The sequence below is a fragment of the Castor canadensis genome, chromosome 11 (genome assembly GCF_047511655.1).
Source record: "Castor canadensis chromosome 11, mCasCan1.hap1v2, whole genome shotgun sequence".
NCBI classification, from domain to species: domain Eukaryota; kingdom Metazoa; phylum Chordata; class Mammalia; order Rodentia; family Castoridae; genus Castor; species Castor canadensis.
In genome coordinates, this window is record NC_133396.1 from 50,852,146 (window position 1) to 50,872,837 (window position 20,692).

At 47.0% G+C, this 20,692-nt stretch overlaps 1 protein-coding gene across 2 annotated transcripts in view; it reads right to left on the reverse strand.

The window, feature by feature from the left end:
• Positions 1–9,368: 9,368 nt before the first annotated feature.
• Top3a (DNA topoisomerase III alpha) overlaps positions 9,369–20,692 on the reverse strand; it is a 35,130-nt gene continuing 23,806 nt past the window's right edge. For both annotated transcript variants that reach the window (XM_020166476.2, XM_074046674.1), the window contains 7 exons: positions 20,545–20,674; positions 17,236–17,349; positions 16,970–17,135; positions 15,969–16,112; positions 15,007–15,129; positions 12,710–13,404; positions 9,369–10,946 (listed from right to left, as the gene is read on the reverse strand). In XM_020166476.2, the coding sequence (XP_020022065.1) occupies positions 10,768–10,946; positions 12,710–13,404; positions 15,007–15,129; positions 15,969–16,112; positions 16,970–17,135; positions 17,236–17,349; positions 20,545–20,674 (1,551 nt within the window). In that variant the 3' untranslated portion in view covers positions 9,369–10,767. The remainder of the gene's footprint in view (positions 10,947–12,709; positions 13,405–15,006; positions 15,130–15,968; positions 16,113–16,969; positions 17,136–17,235; positions 17,350–20,544; positions 20,675–20,692) is intronic.

The following is a 20,692-nucleotide window of genomic DNA, read 5'->3' on the forward strand; positions in this document are numbered from 1 at the left end:
TGTGTGACTTGCTGGGGAAGGCAGTCTTGGCATCTTCACACAGTTTGGAGTCAGAGTCCTGTGGCTTTGCTTGGCTTGGCAGCTTGGCAAGAGAACTTGAGGTCAACTTGGAGGTGTTAGGATTTATTTTACAAAGGAGTGTCTTAATCTGTTTGGGTTGCTATAACAGAATGCATAGACTGGATGGGTTCTAAATGACAGAAATGTCTCACTTGTGGAGCCTGGGAATCCAAGATTGAGGCACCCACAGATTCCATGCCTGGTGAGGGTTTGTGGATGTCACCTTCCTATGGTGTTGCATTTCCTGCGGAGAGCCCCACACCCTCCAGCTGTGACTACAAGACAGATGGGATGGTGTCACCAGGGAAGGAGACTAGTGTAGCTGAGGCGCCTTCCAGTTGCTTGGTCGGGGACTGACTGGGGCCTGGATGCATGGGAGCATCACACAGTTTTACTGGTGGTGGTAGGTTACAAGGGAGCAGCCGGGTTAGAGCCTGTGGCTCAGTCCTCCCATCTGTGAAATGGGGCATTGTGTAAGGCTTTCATGGCAGCTGTGAGGACTAACAGGTGGGCAGTACTAACCCAGCGCCTGGCACAAGGCAAAGGCCCGGAAAGGGAGATGCCTGGGCCTTGCTGTCTCCTTCTCCACCAGTGTCACCAAGCCCTGGCACAGCAAGGCCTTTTCAACTACCAGGGCCACAAGGCTGTCCTGGGCTCTAAAGAAGGGCTAACCTGAGCAGGTCACTGGCAGCTGTCCAGGAAGTCAGCTCCATTTACTGATTTTTTTTCTGCAGTACTGGGAATGATCCTGGGGTCACACAAACTAGGCATGTGCTCTACTACTGAGCCAACCCGAGTCCTCTTCTCAGACTACAACCTCTGTGAACCTGATGTGGGTTGATGTGAACTTCCCCACTCACAGCCTTGTGCGGGAACAAAAAAACCTGGATGAGTTTAAAGGAAGAGAATTGCTCATGGTCATGTCACTTAGCCAAGGTGAATGTCTGGAACTGAAGTTCTAGCCAGAGGAGCTCTGGAAACAATCAGGCACTTTGCTGAGAGCATACAGGATTGTTGGCCTGGGCTGGCTGGGTCCTGGCTCCCGGCAGGCCAAGCTGCTAACTTTCACTCACTCCCCTTGAAGTCAGGGATGCCTCAGCTCTGCCCACCCAGGGAGCTGGGTGTGTTCCTCCTCATAACTAGAACCTTCAGTGGTGGCAAAACCAAGCACTTTATTTTTTATTTATTTATTTTTTACCCACTGCCCCCTCGACCAAGGCACTTTAGTGCCTTGTTTCGCCTTCACCAAGTGACCCAGAGACAGGAGTTCTGGTGACTGCGGCAAGGCAGGGATCCACCTGCTCAGAAAGCAAGGACCACCAGGGCAGATTGGAAAAGGAAAAAGTGCTGCAAAAATGGAAGACAGATGTATTGATTTACAAAGTGTCACCCGCAGGTCCTCCATCCTACCGTAAGTCGAGAATAGACCTCAGCCAGGGTGTAGCTCTGTGGTAGGGTGTGTGCTTAGTGCGTGCAGGTCCCTGGGTTCCCCAGCACCAAAAATTTTTTACTAAGTAGAAAATGTATTTATTTTTGTAAATCTTTTTTATTTGGTGGTACTGGGGGGTTGAATTTGGAACCTTGAGCTTGCTAGGCAGGTGCTCTACCACTTAAGCCATACTCCTAGTCCGTTTTGCTTTAGGTATTTTTGGGATAGGGTCTCATGTTTTTGTCTGGGCTGGCCTGGACTGTGATTGTCCTATTTATGTCTCCTGCATAATTGGGCACCACATCCAGCTATTGTTTGAGATGGGGACTGGCTAGCTTTTTGTCCAGGCCAGATCTTCAGATCTTCACCTCCTGAATGCAAGAATTGCAAAAATATGCCACTTTGCCCAGCTGTTAAATCCACTTGTTAGCACTTCTTTTCAGAAATAGCTGCAGAAGAGTCAGTTAAGTGGGACCATCCCTCCCCTGGAGCTGACTGCCTGAGTTTGCATCTTTACCATTATTTATTTAGTTTTTTACTTTTTACAGTGCTGGGGATGGAACCCAGGTCCTCGGGCATGCTAGGCAACCTCTACCACTGAGCTGCATCCTTGGCCCTTTGCCATTATTGTAAAAAAGAAAAACAGACCTGAAGAAAGTTGTGCACATGTCTTTCTCATTAGAAGATTTCTGGGAGTAGGAATGCTAACAGTGCTCAGATGGTCAAGGATCTTGCCAAATTGCATTCTAAAGTCAGCAAAGAAGATAGGTCCAAGCGCCTGGGTTGGGGACATGAAAATGCACAGCGTACCTCACACCTGCCACCAGTTTGCTGCCACATTGCTGCATTTTCCACATTGCCTTCCAAGGTTTACTCTGAAATGGAAACGTTAAGTGTCCACACCTACTCCTGCCAGGGGTGCATGGGGCTGACACCCACCATCTGCACTGAGCAAAAGCAGTCATTTGGCCTCAGCCCCAGGAGTCCTCAGGTACTGGCCTTCAGGTTCCTACAGGATCTACCTGGAGCTCAGCTGCATCTTAGCAAGTGCACCAGCCAAAAAGGAAAGCACTGGCTGATACTGAGGCCAGATGGTCCCTGCCCAACCCAGCCTTCAACTGGGGATGTAGCTGGCCTTGAGCTCTCACCTGTCTCAGAGGCTCTAGGTGCAGACACGCAAACCTATAGGAGATCCAGGGAAAGCATGGCCAGAAGGGGACAATGGGGTAGCCAGAGGGGCATGGCCTATGAGTGAGCTGCCCCACCCACCCCTCTGTCCTGTGTACCATAATCCTCTTGATCTCTGTCTCCTGAGTAGCTAGGATTACAGGTGTGAGCCACTGCACCTGGCATCAGAAAAATATATTTTATTATTTTTTTGTGGGATTGGGGTTTGAATTTAGGGCTTCATACTTGCAAAACAGGCACTCTACCGCTTGAGCCACACTTCTAGCTCATTTTGCTCTGGTTATTTTGGAGATGGAGTCTTGTGAACTATTTGCCTAGGCTGTCCTCAAACCATGATCCTCCTGATCTCATCCTCCCAAGTAGTTAGGCTTGCACCAGAACCTGGCCACAAAAATATATTTTGAAAACAACCTTAATTCACTGAGGCAGCTAAGGTTGCAGCTGATGAGGACAATACCGAGGACTTTGGTGAGCTGCTGTGGACCCTCTGACCTGCTTAGCAAACTCCCGAGATGATAAGATCCTGGTTAGTTCACAGGCTGGGCCTTGGCATGTAGAAGGCTGGATGCACAGGCTCACCAGCTTGCATGGACTTCAGAAGGAACTCTCCATGTTCAGACTCAGGCAGACCTGAGCACCGCCTCCCGGCATGGAAGCTGCTGTCTGAGGTAGGAATGGGCACGGATCTGCCCCTTGGAGGGATGGCTGACAGTGCAAGCAGCAAAGCCTGGCTTTGTGAGCAACAGTTGGGCATGGGGCTCGTTTTAATCCCAGCTGCTCCATTGCCAGTGGTACTGGGGCTAGTGGGGTGGCCACTAGCTCTTGTGTGAGCAGCCTTGTCTTCCTGATGTCTGTGGGAAGGTCACAGATGGGGAGATGTGCGCAGCAAGCCAGCCAGGCTCCCTCTTCTCCAGGAGATGGCAGGGGGCCCTGGCGGCCATGTGGGCTGTCAGCCGTGGCACGGGGAGTGGAGAGGGGCCCTGAGAAGTGAGGTAGAGGTTGAATTTAGACTAGGTTTCAAGGCCAGATGAGCTGCTTGGTAGGGGAAAGCACTTGACCCATCAGAGCTTGGGTTTCCTCCACAAAAGGGACAGTAGACACCGTCTAGCCAGAAGCCCAGGGGCTGAGTCCCTGTGTGTGAACGCCCAGAGTGCCCCACCTCTGTCAGGTCCAGACAGGTGAGTTGTTTCTTTTCCTTTTCTTGCTTTGTACAGAGTATAGGAAATTGGAAATAAGGCTCAGCACATGGATTAAGAGCCTTTCCCAAAAAATAAAAATAAAGAATCTTTCCAGTCAACTTGGGGGGAAAGGGAGAGGGAGGAGAGTTCCTTGTTACACTGAGCACCGCTAACTCAGTGTGTCAAGAGAGTAGGAAATGCCCTAGAAGGCTTTATTGCGGTGTTTTCATTTCACTGGGCCCGACTGACCCTTCACCAAAGAGCCTCATAGCAAACAAGATCACTCCATTACAGATGAGGCAACTGAGCCTCCAGGGGTACAGAGCAGTTCAAGGGAGCCTGGATCTGTCCAATTTCAAATGCCCAGCCCAATCCTTGGTGCAGTGCAAACCAGCAGTTCATGGTCTTGGTACACACAGGAGTTAGTCACCTGAGAAAATATTTACAAACCACAAAAGCATCTGGGATCAACAGTCTATGAACTTGCCTGGCACTGGTGGCTTACGCCTGTAATCCTTGCTACTTGGGAGACAGATATCAGGAGGGCTGCCGTTCAAAGCCAGCCTGGGCAAATAGTTCTAGAGACCCTATCTTGAAAATATCCAACACAAAAAGCAAGGAGTGGCTCAAGTGGTAGAGTGCCTGCCTAGCAGGCCCTGAGTTCAAACCCCAGTTATCATTAAAAGAAAAAAAAAAACACCAAAAAACCTTATTCCTTATTACGGATATAAAAGGAAAGCTGTATCAATGGTGATCCCCATCCTCTCCCTCCACTCCCCCATTCCTGGCTACCATGAAGCGGGCAGCTTCTATGACATTTCTGCCTTGTCACAGGCCTGAAAGCAATGGAGTTAGCCAACCATGATGGACTGAAACCTCTGAAACTATGAGCCAAAGTAAAACTCCACCCCTCACATTGGTTTTCTTTTCAGGTATTCCCCACTGCCCCTGGGCTCATGCTTACTAGGCAGGCACTCTACTCCTTGAGCTATTTCACCAGGCCTTCTTTTGGGGGGAGGGGGTGGGTATTTTTTGAGATAGGGTCTTGTGAACTATTTCCCTGGGCTGGCTTCGAACTGTGATCCTCCTGATCTCCGCCTCCTGATCTCCGCCTCCTGAGTAGCTAGGACTATAGGGGTAAACCACAGGCACCCAGCCCACATGACTACTTTTAACTGCTTACAGCAGTAAACAGAGCAAAGCAATGACATGAAGATAGGACTTATAAATAAGGGAAACAGAGAGGAAAGATTTGGAAAATATGTGGCTGGGCCAGGGAAGGAGCAAAAGAAGCATGTGAACAAGTGCAGCTGACTTCACAGTGCATCTTCTGGTTAAAGTTTAGAGCAGATAAAAAGCTGAGACAGTTGCATCACAACAAGATGCCATGGGGCTGGTGGAGTGGCTCAAGTGGTAGAGTGCCTGACTTAAGGTAAGGCCCTGAGTTCAAACCCCAGTATTGCAAAAACAAAACAAAACAAAAAAACCCAAATAGATGCCTTGAGGGCACCTCAGAAATCTTCCAGGGCAGAACTTGATAGCCCATGCAATGCTGGTTTTGCAAGAACGCAGAATCTAAGAGTTAATGGCATCATGATGGCTTCCACCAAGATTTCAAAGGAAAGTGTGGGAGGCCAGTTGTGGTTGAAGTCCCTGTGGGAAGCGCTTGATGGAGCGATACCTAGTGGAGCTGTAAAATTGAGGCCATGGTGAGGACTCCAGAAAAGCAGAAGTACCGGCACCATGAAGCACCCTCTGTGGAAAGCTGCGAGCCGTGTGCCACACCAGCCTTGGAAAGCTGCAAACATCAGCTTGCAGCCTGTAAGAGCAGCCACGTGGGAAGAGGCAGCTGTAACGGCATGGAGACCTCTACCTAGATCGCAAAGGATGTCTCAATCAACCAGGGAACTGTGCCCCACAGGGGCAATGCTGAACAGAAATGGGGGTTAACGCTGTGGAGGCAGGACTGTCAGGGACACCGCATCTGCAGAGCTACCGCTGTGAAGTGCCAGCCTGGAAAAGCTGCACCAAGGAGACTCCAACTTAAGGACTGAAGCAGGGGTTGAGTCCGGGAGAGCCCTGTAGGAGGAGGCTGCTGGAGGCCTTGGGGAGCCCAACCCTATCCAAGTGTGGACAGGATACAAGACTTGTGTTTTGGGATTTAATGTTTGTCCTTGGGTATTGGTGTTACTTTGGGCCAATTACTTCTTTCTACTAGCCTATTCCTCCCTTTTGGAATAGGAATGTTTATCCTGCGCTAATCCCACTGAGGCGGGATAGATTGAGGCATGGGAAACAGCAGCCAGGAATTTACTAATAGCTTGATTAAAAACATACGACACTGCTGTCTTTGCTTTAAGCCTTATACTCCCTCAGACTGCAACATTTACTAAAAAGGAAAAAACAGAGAAGCTCTCTCCTTCTGATCTTGCTCAAAAATAGCGTGCTTAAGAGAACTGAGTAAGGATATCTTAAAGACACTTATCCTCAGGAAAACACCTGGGAAAATGACTCCTCTGGGCACAAAAAAAATGTCTACAAGGAAAAATACTTATTGCAAGGCTGGACACATGCTTGAAAGGAATATCCTTTGAAGTCACAGGGCCCAGCTGATGAGACAGTGTAACAGCAAAAATGATTAAATATACCAGGGGTCAGAACGAAGGGGAGCACTCTTTCCTAAGGCAAATTTGAGCCAAGACCCCAACCCACTTTTTCACATAAATACCTGATGTTAGAGCATTCATTGCACCTGTTACCAGATGTCCCTACACCCATGTCTGGGCTGTGTAGTGTTTCTTCTTTGCTTTACTAATAAGCCTATTTTACCTCCCACCCCATGTCTTCCCATTCACAATAGGCCAGGCACAGGGCCTGAGTTGAAGGATCTATGGGATAGGTAAGAAGACAGCCTGTGGTAAGCACTAGGAGGGACTAATAAGCTTTCTTGGTCTCCACCTCAATGTATCCTAAAATTCTTTTTTGTGACATCACAAACTCAGTAACCAGGGGTCAGGTGAAGGCCTCCTGCTGGACTTTTGACTTAGTGCTGTAGTGAATGACTTTGGGACTACTTGGCTGGGATGAATGCATGTATGTTGTGTGGTAGAAGGACATGCGTTTTAGGAGTGAAATGCTATGGTTTGTCCCCTTGAACTCATGCAGGAGTTAATCTCCCAAACTTTATGCTAATAACAGTGGGAGTAGAAATTTAATTAAACCATAGAGGTGGGACTTTGTAGTAGTGATTAAATTAGGTCACAGGGTGGAATCTCCATGATTGAAACCTAGTGGCTTTATAGAGAGACCATACACACACAGGAATATATAAGGGCTCCCACCATGATGTGGTGGCAGTCAGAACTTGTGCCCTGTACAGAACTTGCAGCCTTTAAAACTGAGCTGGGAGCCAGGCTGCCAGTGGCTCATGCCTGTAATCCTAGCTACTTGGGAGACAGAGAGCAGGAGGATTCAGGTTTAAAGCCAGCCCAGGCAAATATTTGTGAGACCCTATCTTGGAAATAGCCAGCACAAAACAGGGCTGGCAGAATGGCTCAAGTGGTAGATTTCTTAGTAAGTGCATAGCCCTGGGTTCAATACTCAGTAACACACACACACACACACACACACACAAAAGGGCAGGGGCTGGGGGTGTAGCTCGGTGGTAGAGTCCATGCTTAGTTAGCATGTAAGGCCCTGGGTTCAAGCTCTAGCACCAAAAATACATAAATAAATGGGGCTGGGAGCTCAGTGGTAGAGCACTTGCTTAGCAAGTGCAAAGCCAAGTTTGATCTTAGCCACATACACACAGGGTGGAAGACAGGGATTTAGTTTGACATGCCTATAGCCATCTTGATCCTAACCACCATTTTGCCTACCAGGTAACCCTGCCAGCACAAATCTTACAGGAGTCAGGAAGCTGGGCACGATGTGCCCCTCCATCCCTCCCCAGGCAAGGACGTCTCAGAATGTAGCCCAGATTGGCCTAAAACACAGTATCTTCCTACCTTAGCTTCTCAGATGCTTTGGATTAAGGTGTGCACCACCACAGAACAGGTGTCTGATCCATCTGTCTTGAGGCCCCACACGCTTCAGTACATAAATTTCATAAACTGAAATCTGGATAATCTTGGGTCTGACTGCCTCTTTCTTTGGCCTTTTGGCACCTTTGGTGGCTAGTCTTGTACACTGGGTTTTACCAAAACAGGACTTAAATCAACATTTCTCCAAAGAAAATATACAAATGGCCAGTAAGGTGAAAAGGTCAACACTATCAAAGAAATGCAAACCAAAAGCACAATAAGATACTACTTCATACCATTAACATGGCTGTAAGAGTTTTTGGGTGAGGGCAGGACTGGGGCTTAAACTCAGGGCTTCACATTTGCAAAGCAGGAGCTCTACTGCTTGAGCCACACCACCAGTCCATTTTGCTCTGTTTTGGAGAACAGGGTACTACCAACTTTTTGCCTGTGCTGGCCTTGAACCATGATCCACCAGATCTCAGCCTCAAAGTAGCTAGGATTACAGAGGTGAGCTACCAGCACCCAGCTGTATTACATTTTTAAAAAGTAAAATAGCAAGTGTTAATTAGTATGTGGAGAAACAGCAACCCCTGCATGTTGCTAGATTGTAAAATGGTACAACCACTGTGGAAAAGTTCTCAGGAAGTTAAAATTTGAGTTAGTAAATGATTTAGCAATTTTATTCTGAGGCATAAGCCCAAAATGACTGAAAACACTCACAAATGCTCATAGCAGCACTATTCACAATTGCCAGAAAATGTAAAAATGAAACATTTTTTGTCTTGACTCTTCCAAGACAGACCTATTTTTCTTTTCTTCTGGTACTAGGGTTTGAACTCAGGGCCTACACTTTGGGCCACTCCACCCTCCACCAGTCCTTTTTTGTGATTTTTTTTTTTTGAGATAGAATCTTGTGAATTTGCCTGGGTTGGCTTTGAACCGTGATCCTCCTACTCTCTGCTTCCTGAGTAGCTAGGATTACAGGTGTGAGCTACTGGTGCCCAGCTTAACATAACTTTTATTAGTTATTCTATTTTAGTATTAGTTGTTTTTAATCTTACTGTGTCTCACAGATTAAACATTATAGGCATGTAATCATCTGAAAAAAGCGTTTGGTACTACCTGGGGTTTCAGGTGTCCACCTGGAATGTATCCCCCACGGATAAAGGGATTACTGTAAATGCATATAATGGAAAATTATTCAGCCATAAAGATGGGAGTATTGCTGGGTGCCGGTGGCTCATGCCTGTAATCCTAGCTACTCAGGAGGTAGAGATCAGGAGGATTGTGGTTGGAAGCCAGCCTAGGCAGATGGTTCCATGAGACCCTATCTCGAAAAACCCAATACAAAAAAGGGCTGTGGAGTGGTTCAAGGTGTAGGCCCTGAGTTCAAACCCCGGTACTGAAAAAAAAAGGGAGTAATGATCCATGCTATGATCTGGACAAACCTTGCAAACCTTATGCTAAGTGAAAGAAGCCAGACACAGGTCACATATGATTCCATTTATGTGAAACATCCAGATTAGGTAAACCCAGAGACAAACACTAAGTGGGTAGCCAGGGGAATACCTCAATCACAGGCTACAACCTGCACTGGCTGAAGGACAATCCAGGAATCCACATTCGTAAAAACCTTTTGCCCAGCCACAGCTCACACCCTTTGGGCTGGGTAGGTCCCAGCAGTCCCAAGCCGAGAACAACTCCAGTTTCTTTGCTAATTGGCAACATGACCAGGAACTCACACCTCATTTTTCCTTTTCTTCTCAACTATAAAATAGAGTCAATAGGCTGTGTTATTCCCAGGGTTTTTGTGAAAGCAAACAAGGAGTGTGCCCATCTCTTGAAAGTGTGGAAGATGGAAGGTTAAGTACTCTGTTTCTTACATTAGTAAATGGGTAAAGAGAAGTTGAGCTCAGTGCTTCCATGTGCCAGGAAGGAAGAGCTGAGCTGGGAGGGCTGCATGGGCTGGGTGGTGAGAGCCTGAGGGTTGAAGCATTTCTGACTTGGCTGGTGTCTGCTCTGTCGCTTTTTTAACCCTCACATATATTTAATATTTGCATCTGCCTGTTGTTTATTAGTGAGATTCTGCCTGACGTGTGGTATCCTGCACTTGGTGCTGCTCACATCCCATGGGAGGGCTGAAACTTCTTCCTCTTCTCTTCAGGCTGATGATACCCTAACAAGGATGAGTACTAGGACTTACAGCCACAGTAGTTAACTCCAGGATGTTTTAGCATTTATGACCCCTTGTCACGCAGCATTATGTGTGGATCAATGGACACCAGGATAAGGATTTTCAAACCCATTTCAGAAGGTTCAGTCCATCAAGTGGAACAGGTGACAACACTCTTGAAAACATCAGCAGACACTGCATTGCCACAGTCAGAGTAAAAGAGGGTGAATTCTTTATCAAGGCACATGAGCCATGCAATGTCCTGGATTCTAGATGAAGCCTCTGCAGGTATGATGTCAGGAGAGCCACTTCTAGGCATTCTATCCTCTTTCCCGGGATGGTATGCAGCCTGCACCAGGAATGCTGGCTCCTCACTTTGGGGCTTCCCATAGGAGGAAGCTCTGGGTGCATTTAGGCTGGCAGCACAACAGGTCGCCACTGGGGCACAAAGTCACCATGGCTACAACCTCTGCTACCAGCTTTGCCATCACATACTAAGTCTTTTCAGCAGTGCTATGACTAGGGTCATTCCTAGCCCCAAGCAATGAACATCATCTAGCAGAGCCAACCTTCTCCAGAGTGATCTGGACCTTGTACTCCTAACACAAAGAAAGGCCTAACTCCAACTCCAAAACCCAACACTTTTTTTTGATTTCCAGGACCTGGAGTTCATTTCCTGGTCTGAGAAAGTAGCATTTTCCACCTGGGCTGCCCTCATCTGTTCTGAGGACAGAAGGGCCGAGTATGTCCAGGCTGGTGGCAAAGGCTGCATTTCCGAGACTTCTTTGCTGTGGACCCTGCCTCTGAGGAACTGGCCCTGGGTCTTTTGCTTCTGGCCTCTGGCCCTTGGGTTTTTCCTCTGCCTCCTGGCCAGGGTAGGGCCACAAAAGTCCCTGTGGAAAGATTTAGGGGAAAGCTGACTTTAAAACTGACAACTCTGAAGTGGCAAGAAATACAGGTATAGTGTTGGGTGGAGGTATCCCAAGGACTGGATTCCCATGCCTACCACCTTATTACCTGTCTCCTCTCTCTAGATGACCCTAAGCTCTTGAAGGCACTTTCTTATCTATGTTCACTGTCTTAATAAGGGGGTAATAGTGTCACTTTGTGCAGGTCCTTTCTAGAGTAGAAATCCAGGCAAACAGTGGCAAAGATGAGTAGTATGTAGCCAGCAGCTAGCTTCCCTCCTTACCTGCAAAGAACCCTGAGCTCTGGATTCTCTCAGTGCTGGCTGCCTGGTCACCCAGGACAACGCATGAGCTGACCGGAGGTCAGACACTGCTTCCTATGGCCCTGGCAACTTTGAAGTGTGTGCAAGGACAATTGCTTTGCAGCTACTTTTTTTTTTGTTTGTTTGCAGTGCTGGGGTTTAAACTCCAGGCTTTCCACTTGCCAGGCAAGTGCTCTACCACTTAAGCCATTCTGCCTGCTTTTTTTGTGTTGGGTATTTTCAAGATAGTCTTCTGAACTATTTGCCAGGCCTGGCCTCAAACTGCAATCCTCCTGATCTCTGAGTAGGTAGGATTACAGATATGAGCCAATGGCGCCTGGCTTGCAGCCACTTTAAACATAGATCTGACAGAACAGGATGGCTGTCTCTGAGCCCTTCCAGAACTGGTTGCTGGCCTCAAGTCCTACACTTTTTATCAAGTGTTCTTTCTGTACATATAGAGCTGGTGACATAAGCATTAAGAATCAGTTTGGTTGTGGTGTGTTGTGAGTATGGTGGTGCATACCTATAATCTGAGCACTCAGGAGGCTGAAATGGAAAGATCAAGATTTGGAGGCCAGGACTGGAGGCATGGCTCAAGCTGTAGAGCACCTGCCTAGCAAGCACGAAGCCCTAAGCACTGCTAAAAACCTCAGCACTGCTAAAAAACAAAACAAAAAAAAAACCCACCACTTTGAGACTAACTCAGATCCCACATAAAATAAGAACACTATGAAAATAGCAGGCACCATCTTACTGTTGAGGCTGAGAGGCTCCAGTTGTCTGAGGTTATACAGTTGGGTTTGGGAACTCTGCTTCTGCTATGCACTGGAATGGCAAGGACCATTCAAAGTATGCTCACATGTGCCATCCACTGTGTTCCAATGCCTGGGTGCCAGTTCTCATTAAAACCATTCCTGGGACGTGGCCTAAGCTGCGTAACCCTGGGCAGGTTTCTAGACATCAGTCTGTCATATGAAGAAATGAAGTTGATGCCAATGACCTTGGAAAGGGTGACAAAGGCTGAGGAGCACAGGGCTCTGGGAAAGGGCAGAGCCTCATTCCTATGTTGGGCCCTACTGATTATGATACTGAACAAAATCTCTTCATTGGTCTGGGTCTCACCTCCCTCACTTGGAAGACTGAGCCCATAACACTTACCTGCTGAAGATGAAAGAGCCTGCTGTAGAAAATATATTTACAGTAGTGCTGGGCACAAGTGAGCTCCTCAACTAGCAGTAGCTACTCTTCAATTTGGAAGGAAGACTGTGTGGTTCATTCCCTCACTGAACGTGGTCAATGAGGAAACAGAGGATCAAGGTAGCTGGTGCCTCCCTCTGATCCCCCCCACTACTGTGCCCTGCCTTCTTCCCACCATCTCTGGTCTCTGAGGTAAAGACCACTATGGAAACCTAAGCAGGGATCTGTGTACCCTGAGTGCCTCACCTGGGGCTATATTCTCATCAACCCACTGAAAGAAGCCACACTGTTGCTCTCGTGGCTTAGAGCATGTGTGGAATTGGCGACCTTTGTTGGGCCCGTCCTTCTGCACAGTCCGTGTGACAGCAGGCTGGCTACACAGGCAGGATGTGCCACCACCACCACCACCACCATTGCCAGGGTTGTCGAAACCACCCAGATAGCTGCATGAACTTGGAGGGAGTCCCAGTGAGCTGCTGGGAGGCCTTGGTGCAGAGGTGGGGGGTCTTCCTGTTGTAGGATGGTTGCCATCAGCCCACAGGAAAAAGTTGCAGCTGCCACTGTTGCACTTGTAGAACTGCCGGCCCTGGTTGGGGCCCTCCTTGCGGACAGTGAGCAGCACGGCCTCCTGGCCACAGTTGCAGGTCACAGAGTTACTTTCGCTATTGGCAGTGGGTGGTAGGAGAGTCTGGGCCACAGGCTTTGAGGGTCCAGTCTGTCTGCTTCTAGGAGGCTGGGGGTGGCTGTGCTGCCCACTGTCCATCCTGTTCAGGGCTTGGCTAGCCTGCAGGTGGCCAGAAGGCTGAATAGCTCTCGGGGGGCCCTGTGAAAATCTCAGACCCAAGATCTCCTTCAGGGTTTCATCACATCCACCGATGCAAGCAACAAACTCCAGGGGCATGGTTGGGGGAAGGCTGCCACGCTTAAACTTCAATTTCAACCTAGTGGGACCAAAGGTGATAAAAGACTTATTAACTACCATGTGTTGTCACCATTACTCACCCTGATCCACAGCGGGTGCTCCAGCCCTCACCTCCCCATCCCCACCTCTCATGCCCCAGGGAGCCCATGCAAGGCACTTGTTAGGCTCCCTTCGTGTCTTCACAGAAATGCAGAGTGGGAAGCAGTGCAGATGAAATCTAAGACCCCAATTAAGCAAATACAGACACCTCTGGAAGGTTCCATTTCTCTATGTTCTTGGCTTTCAAAGTAGTCTCAGGGATCCTCAGGGTTCTGGAACCCTTTCAAGTTAAGGTCAAACTACTTTGTAAGAATGCTAAGAGACTGCATCTGACTGGCTCTTATTCTTCCACATGAACACACTGGAGTTTTTCTAAGGTTTGCACAAATGCAAACTAATGTCATTTTTTTCGTTAGTGTTATAGTTTTGCTTTGGAAAATAGGTATTTTGTCTTAAAATTTTTTCTTTTTTTTGTGGTACTGGGGTTTGCACTCACGGCTTGCACTTGCTAGGCAGGCACTCTACCACTTGAGCTGTGCCTTCAGCCCTAAAAAAGTCATTTGTAAAATTTGTTAGAAAGTCAGTTGCCAATGGCTCATGCCTGTAATTCCAGCTACTTGGGAGGCTGAGATCCTGGGGATCATGGTTTGAGGCCAGCACACACAGGGATTTCTCAAGACTCCATCTCAACCAACATCTGGGCATGGTGGTATGTGCTTTGTGTCAGGAGGCTGAGATCAGGAGGACTGAGGTTCCAGGCAACCCGGGCAGAAACGTTTGCAAGACCCATCTCTTTTTCTTCCCATTGGAGTTGAACTCAAGGCCTCACGCTTGCTAGGCAGGCAATCTTACTATATGAGACACTCTGCCATCCCAAGACTTCATCTTGATGGAAAAAAGCTGAGCACAGTGATGCATGCTTGTCATCCCAGTGATAGTGGGAAGCTTAAAATAGAAGAATTGCAGTCCAAGGTACACTGGTCAAAAATTGAGACCCTATCTCCAAAATAAACACAGCAAAGAGAGCTGAAGGTGTGGATCATGTGGTACAGTGTCTGCCTTGCAAGCACAAAGCCCTGAACTCAAACCCTTGTATCCACTCCCAAATTTTATGTTAATAAATGTATGCATTTGCTACAAATGATTAAATACTTAAAAATATGTCCCCATTTAAATTTCAAATATAGCATATGTTGAAAAACATTATCCACAGGAAAATCCCTTTGGGCTTCTCAATGATTTCTGAGTGTGTGAGGGTTCCCGTGACTAGGTTTGAGAACTACTGTCCAGTACTAGGGCTCTGGGCTTTCTGGAGCAGGTTGGACACATTTAATATGTGAACAATTTGCTGAGTTCAAAGCTGCAAGGATTTGTCTGGCAAGGGCAGGGAAAGGGCTCCTTTGTGGTTCCTTGGGATGCAGGATAGCTCCTTCCTAGACCAGGCTTCTATGGAACACAGCGTAACTGGACTAGCCCAGCTGGTTGGACTGCTGCGAGTGCAGTGACAGCCAGCCTGAGCTGCCCAAGAGGAGCATTCTCTGGATGCTCTTGCAGCGCATGCCTTGAGAAGCACCCAGCTCACCTGTGTACAGGGGGTGGCTGACAAACTGAACACACACTCCCATCCTTGCTGGCCTCCAACACCGAGTCAGGAAGCCATACAGCTGATCGACATTCTGGGAAACCTGTGCAACTGAGGTAGAACCTGGGGAACAGGGGGCAGCCAAGGTCAGACCACAGGAATACAGGAGACGGACTTAGGCTCATCTATTTTCCGAGAAAATCCTTCTTCAGTTGACTGAAGAGGACCTTTATCTTTCTGGAAGTCACTAACATTGACATGGTATGACTTAGAAAAACCAGCCTTCATTTACTTTTCTACAAAAATTAAGCACCTATTATTGACTCTACTTTCTACTTTAAAAAGAACCACCAGCCAAGGTTGCTTCATGAACTGAGGACCCTGTGCAATGTGCTCCAGTCTTGATCTTTTAAAAAATCCCCACCCCTGGATTGGGGATATAGCTCAAGAGGTAGAATACCTGCCTAGCAAGCTCAAAGCCCTGAATTGAAACTTCCCATACTGAAAAAGAAAACAATAGTAACAACCCTCCCCTCCCCCTGCCTTAGCCAGACATGGCAAGGTGATACGAGTCTGTTAGTACCTAGGAGGTTGAGGTAGGAGTTCACGCCTTGTCTCAAAACAAAGACCAAAAAAAAGAAATCCTACTGGTACTAAAAGATTGAACTCAGAGCCCTGTGCTTGCTAGGCGGGTGCTCTACAACTTGAGCCACTCCACAAGCACTTTAATGCAGCTTTCTGAGGTAAACACTACTCTTATTTTATAGAATCTGGATTTCCATAGCACTTTACACCCCAGGTACCACCCAGCTATCCTCCTACCTCTAACAACTTTCCCAGGAACTACCAACAGCAGGCCTGGCTTTAAGAGGTAAACATGAATTGACAGGGCCTTTCAGAGTTGATTGACAAACACAGAAGTTCTGGGTGAGTAGAGATAGGAACAGAAGTTGGGCACTGACCCGCCACTCTTCTTGGTCTTGAGGACCATGTCCTTGTTGCATTGTGGGCACTTCCGGATGGGGTCTGGCATGGGTGGGTAGATCTCTTCTTGTTGGGCCATCTCTGCCCCTTCACCAAAATACTGGGACAAGGCCTCATCCAATCTGAAGAAAAGGTACAGACCCACACCAGCCAGCATCATTGCAAAGGCATTTATAGAGCTCTCATGTGTCCACAGCACACGTGAGCCTGGAGCCAGCTGGTCAAGGAGCCACAGGTTGATGCATAGAGCAGAGGGCAGAGGTCCCCCACTGCCCCTGGCTCCTTGGACTCCCAAAACAACTCCAACTGTAGACAGACATACACAAGACTGGACTGAGTCCATGCAGACTCAGAAGTGTCTGCATTCAACCTAGCTCATGTGTTTCTTTTAAAAACTGGCATGGGGTGGTCTGAAGGACATATAAAAAAAATGAAATCTCAAACTGTCATTTCCTACCACAGACAACAGATTTGTGGGAGTATTTTCCCCATACATACATACATATATATATATATATATATATATATATAAAATGATAAATCACAGTATTACAGGTAGAAAACATGTTATTCCTAACAAAACACAAGCTGCTTGCTCAACAACTACTTCCCAATGCTCCAGAGGACAAATGGATGACACACCAGCATGGATTTAAAAGACTGGGTCACCTAATTCAAGGGAATGGCATGTCTAAAGCCAACAGTCCAGAACACTTGAAGCCAGTCATTCTGATTACTATTCTATCCTGGAAAAGTTCTATGGAAAGAATAAGCTGAGCTCAGAGGGGGAAGTCCCAAAGAGGTGATGCCTGTAGGGCTAGCCCCTCCCCAGTAGGGTTAAACCCTGAAGGGCATGGCTCAGGAATAGCTATACCACCTCCTTTCTGCTGAACCACCTCAGAACTCTCACTTCTCACTGCGATGGGATGGCTGGGAGCTCACAGGACCTTTGGGCAGGACAGTAGGGTCTGGCACTCACTTCTTCGCCTTAGCCACTGCTTCAATGAAAACCTGCTTATATTTCTGCACTTGCTGTCTTAGAACCACAAGCTTGTCTTTCTTGCCCTCACAGATCAGTTTCAGATCAGCTTCCAGCTCAGCCCGGAGGTCAGGTTTGGACATCTCATAGCCCATGGAATCGTAACCTGCAGGAAAGAGTAGTACTGTGAGGTTCTATACAACATCCTCAGGCACTTGGGCAATGTAGCCTCTCAGTTGTACCCTGCAAGCTCCTGTTGCCCTTACCTTCCACAAGTCCCATGCCCAGGTGCCCGGGGAGGAACCGCTTGTCTGAGGTGAGCCCCACATACATCCGTGCCTTGATGGTTTCAATATGTTCTGCGTGAGTGGCATCAGTACCTGGAAACCATTTCCCTGTTATTCTGAGGTGACACAGACAGCAAGACACACGCACAGCCTGTGGGTACCTCAGTGGCCCAGGATACCTCTTCAGCCTGGATAGCTTAAGTACAGAGTACATCTCCATTCACATCTGGCTCAAACTGAAACCCATAGCAGCAAGATCAACTCCCCTACCAGACTGCTCATCACAGCCAGCAATTCTAGCCTTTCAACTCCTCCTTCTGTTTGCGGTTCAGGACCAAGTCTGAGCCCATAGCACCTTTCTGCGCCACTACAACACCGTCATTTCCTGGGTTCTGCTTTCTTCATTCCCCTCTACCCAACCCATTCTACAATGTGGCCAAAGGCACCTTTTAAAACACAGCTCTGCTGCCAGAAAAATGCAAACCAAAAGCCACAATGAAAAAAATACTTCATATCCACTAGCTTGGGTATTACCAGAAAGCTAGATAATAACAAGTGTCGGTGAGCATATGAGAAATCAAAACCTTGTGTACTGCTGCAGGGAATATAAAATGGAGGACAATTTGGTGGTTCCTCAAAAAGTGGCCCAGCAAGCTGGCTGTGGTGGCAGATGCCTGTAATCCTAGAACTCAGAAGGCTGAAGGAGGAGGATCTTGGGTTCAAGGCCAGCCTGGGCTAGATAGCAAGACTATCTAAAAAGGAAACAAAACCAAAATCCTAAGCCAGAGACCATGGTGGCTCATACCTATAATCCTAGCTACTTGGGAGACTAGGATTAGGAGGATCATGGCTTAAGGCCAGCCCAGGCAAATACTTCATGAGACCCCATCTCCAAAATAACCAGAGCAAAATTGACTTAGAGGTGTGGCTCAAGCAGTAGAGCACCTGCTTTGCAAACATCAAACCCTGAGTTCAAACCTCAGTCCCACTCAAAATAAATGAATAAATAAATAAAATCCCACAATCAAAAACTCAAGGGGGGAGCCTCTCCAAAACAAAACTTCCTAGACTCATTACTTATTCCCAGTAGCTCTTTCATAAATTTAGTTAGATTTTCTTATTTTTCAGTTGGATTTTCTAAATATCTAATAGTGTTGTCTGTAAATTAAAAACAAAAAACAAATGGCCTCCCAATTCTACTCCTACGTACAATCCCACTCAAGAGCAATGAAAATACAAACGCCTGTACACGACTACATGACTGTTATAGTAGCATTGTTCATTTTTTTTGGGGAGTAACTGGGTTTGAACTCAGGGCCTCATGCTTGCTAGGCAGGCCCTCTACCACTTGAGCCATTCCACCAACCCAGTTTTGTATTGGGCATTTTTGAGATAGGATTTCGTGAACTATTTGCCCAGGCTGGCTTCAAACCACAATCCTTCTAATCTCTGCCTCCCAAGTAGCTAGGATTATAGACATAACCCACTAATGCCCACCCAGTAGCATTGTTATTAATAGGCAAAAAGTAGAAACGTCTCTAGGGTTTATCAAACTGATGAATGCACACATAAAATATGCTCTAGCTACACAATGGAATATTACTCAGTAATAAAAAAGGATGACATTCTCACATGCTACAAATATTAGGCTAAACGAAAGTCTGTTACAAAAGACCACAGACTCTATAATTCCATTTGTGTGAAAAGTCTAAAAGAGGCAAATTTGAGTTAGACAGATTAGTGGTTGTCTAGGCCTGGTGGGAACATTAAGAAGGAAGGGAGAGGACTTGAAGTGTAGCTCAAATGGTACAGCACATGCTTTGCAAGCACAAAGGCCTGAGTTCAAACCCTAGTTCCACCAAAAAAAAAAAAAAAAAAAAAAAAAAAAGAGAATGGGGAGCGACTGCTAAAGGATATGAGGGTTTCTTTTAGTGGTGATGAAATGTTCTAAGACTGACTGGAGTGATGTTTGCACTACAATGTGAATATAATGAAAAACACTGAATTGTACTTTTTATTTTTGTGGTTCTGGGGAATGAACCCAAGGCCTCGTACATGTTAAGCAGGCACTCTATCACTGAGCTACACTCTCAGCCCTAAACTGTACATTTTAAATCGGTGAATTATATAGCATATGAATTATGTCTCAAACCTCTTACAATTACTTGCTAAAAGTTAGCTCTATGTGGCTCCTTAAAATCTTAGCTGGCTCCCTGCTCACCACGTGCCAATGTCCAAGTCGCTTAGCTGAATACAAAAAGCCCTGCAAAGTCAGCTCAAATCATCTTTAAGTTTTACCTCCTGTGGTTCCCCCCCAACAAAGCAGCCATGGTGGCTTTCCTGTCCCCATGTCCCTCCCCAGAATGGGCTTGTCTTCAATGATCAAGACATATTATATAGTCTTTTGGTCCAATAATGCCAGACCTTTGGCCTGCCTGCTCTGCAAGAACTTACTACACTGTACTGGTTTGGTTTGTTTTTTTCTGGTAGACTGTGTCCTTGAAGAGAAATAATAGAGCTCCATCTCTTTTTGTCCCCAGTACCTGCCACTTGTACTCACTGTTCCATGTGGAAATGAGGCTTAGGGCTGCCAGAGCTGTTATTTCAAAGGCTGAAGATATAAACTTTTAGGATGAATCTCCCAAGTTTTAATTATTGGCATCTCACTTGTTGTACTTATTCAAAATGATTAACAAATCCCAATATAGGCCAAAGGGTACTCCCAGCTGAGCTGGGAAATGGGAAACATCTATGTTGTTATATATGGTGCAATGCAGGGTTTTAAGAGCACTGGCTGAAGGGCTGGGGGTGTAACTCAGTGGTAGAACACTTGCCTAGCATGTAAGAAGCACTGGTTCTTAACCTCGGCAGGCCTCTTTTCAACTATAAATTATTATTATTATTATTTTTTGTGGTACTGGGGTTTGAACTCAGGGCCTACACCCTGAGCTACTCCACCAGTCCTTTTTTTGTGAGGGGTTTTTTCAAGATAGGGTTTCATGATCTATTTGCCTGGGCTGGCTTCAAACCATGATCCTCCTGATCTCTGCCTCCCAGTAGCTAAGATTATAGGCATGAGCCGTTGGTGCATGGCAAATTATTATTACCTTTTTTGGGGTGCTGGGGATGGGAAACAGGGCCTCATGTATGCTAGGCAAGTGCTCTAACAGTTAGTCACACTCGTAGCCCCTCATTTCAACTATAAAACAAGGGCAGGAGTAGGCTGAGGAGACAGTGCCTGGTACACAATACGTGCCAAGAGCCCCAAGTTTCAAATGAGCTACTGACCGATGCCATGCTTCTCCATGAGGGCGATGAGGTCAGCCTCAGTGAGCAGCTGGGGTGGGCTGGTCTCACCATCCACCATCTCTACGGTGCTGGGCTGAAAGCAGGAGCCTTGCTCATAGACAGGGAGGAGCTACAGGGAGCAGCACAT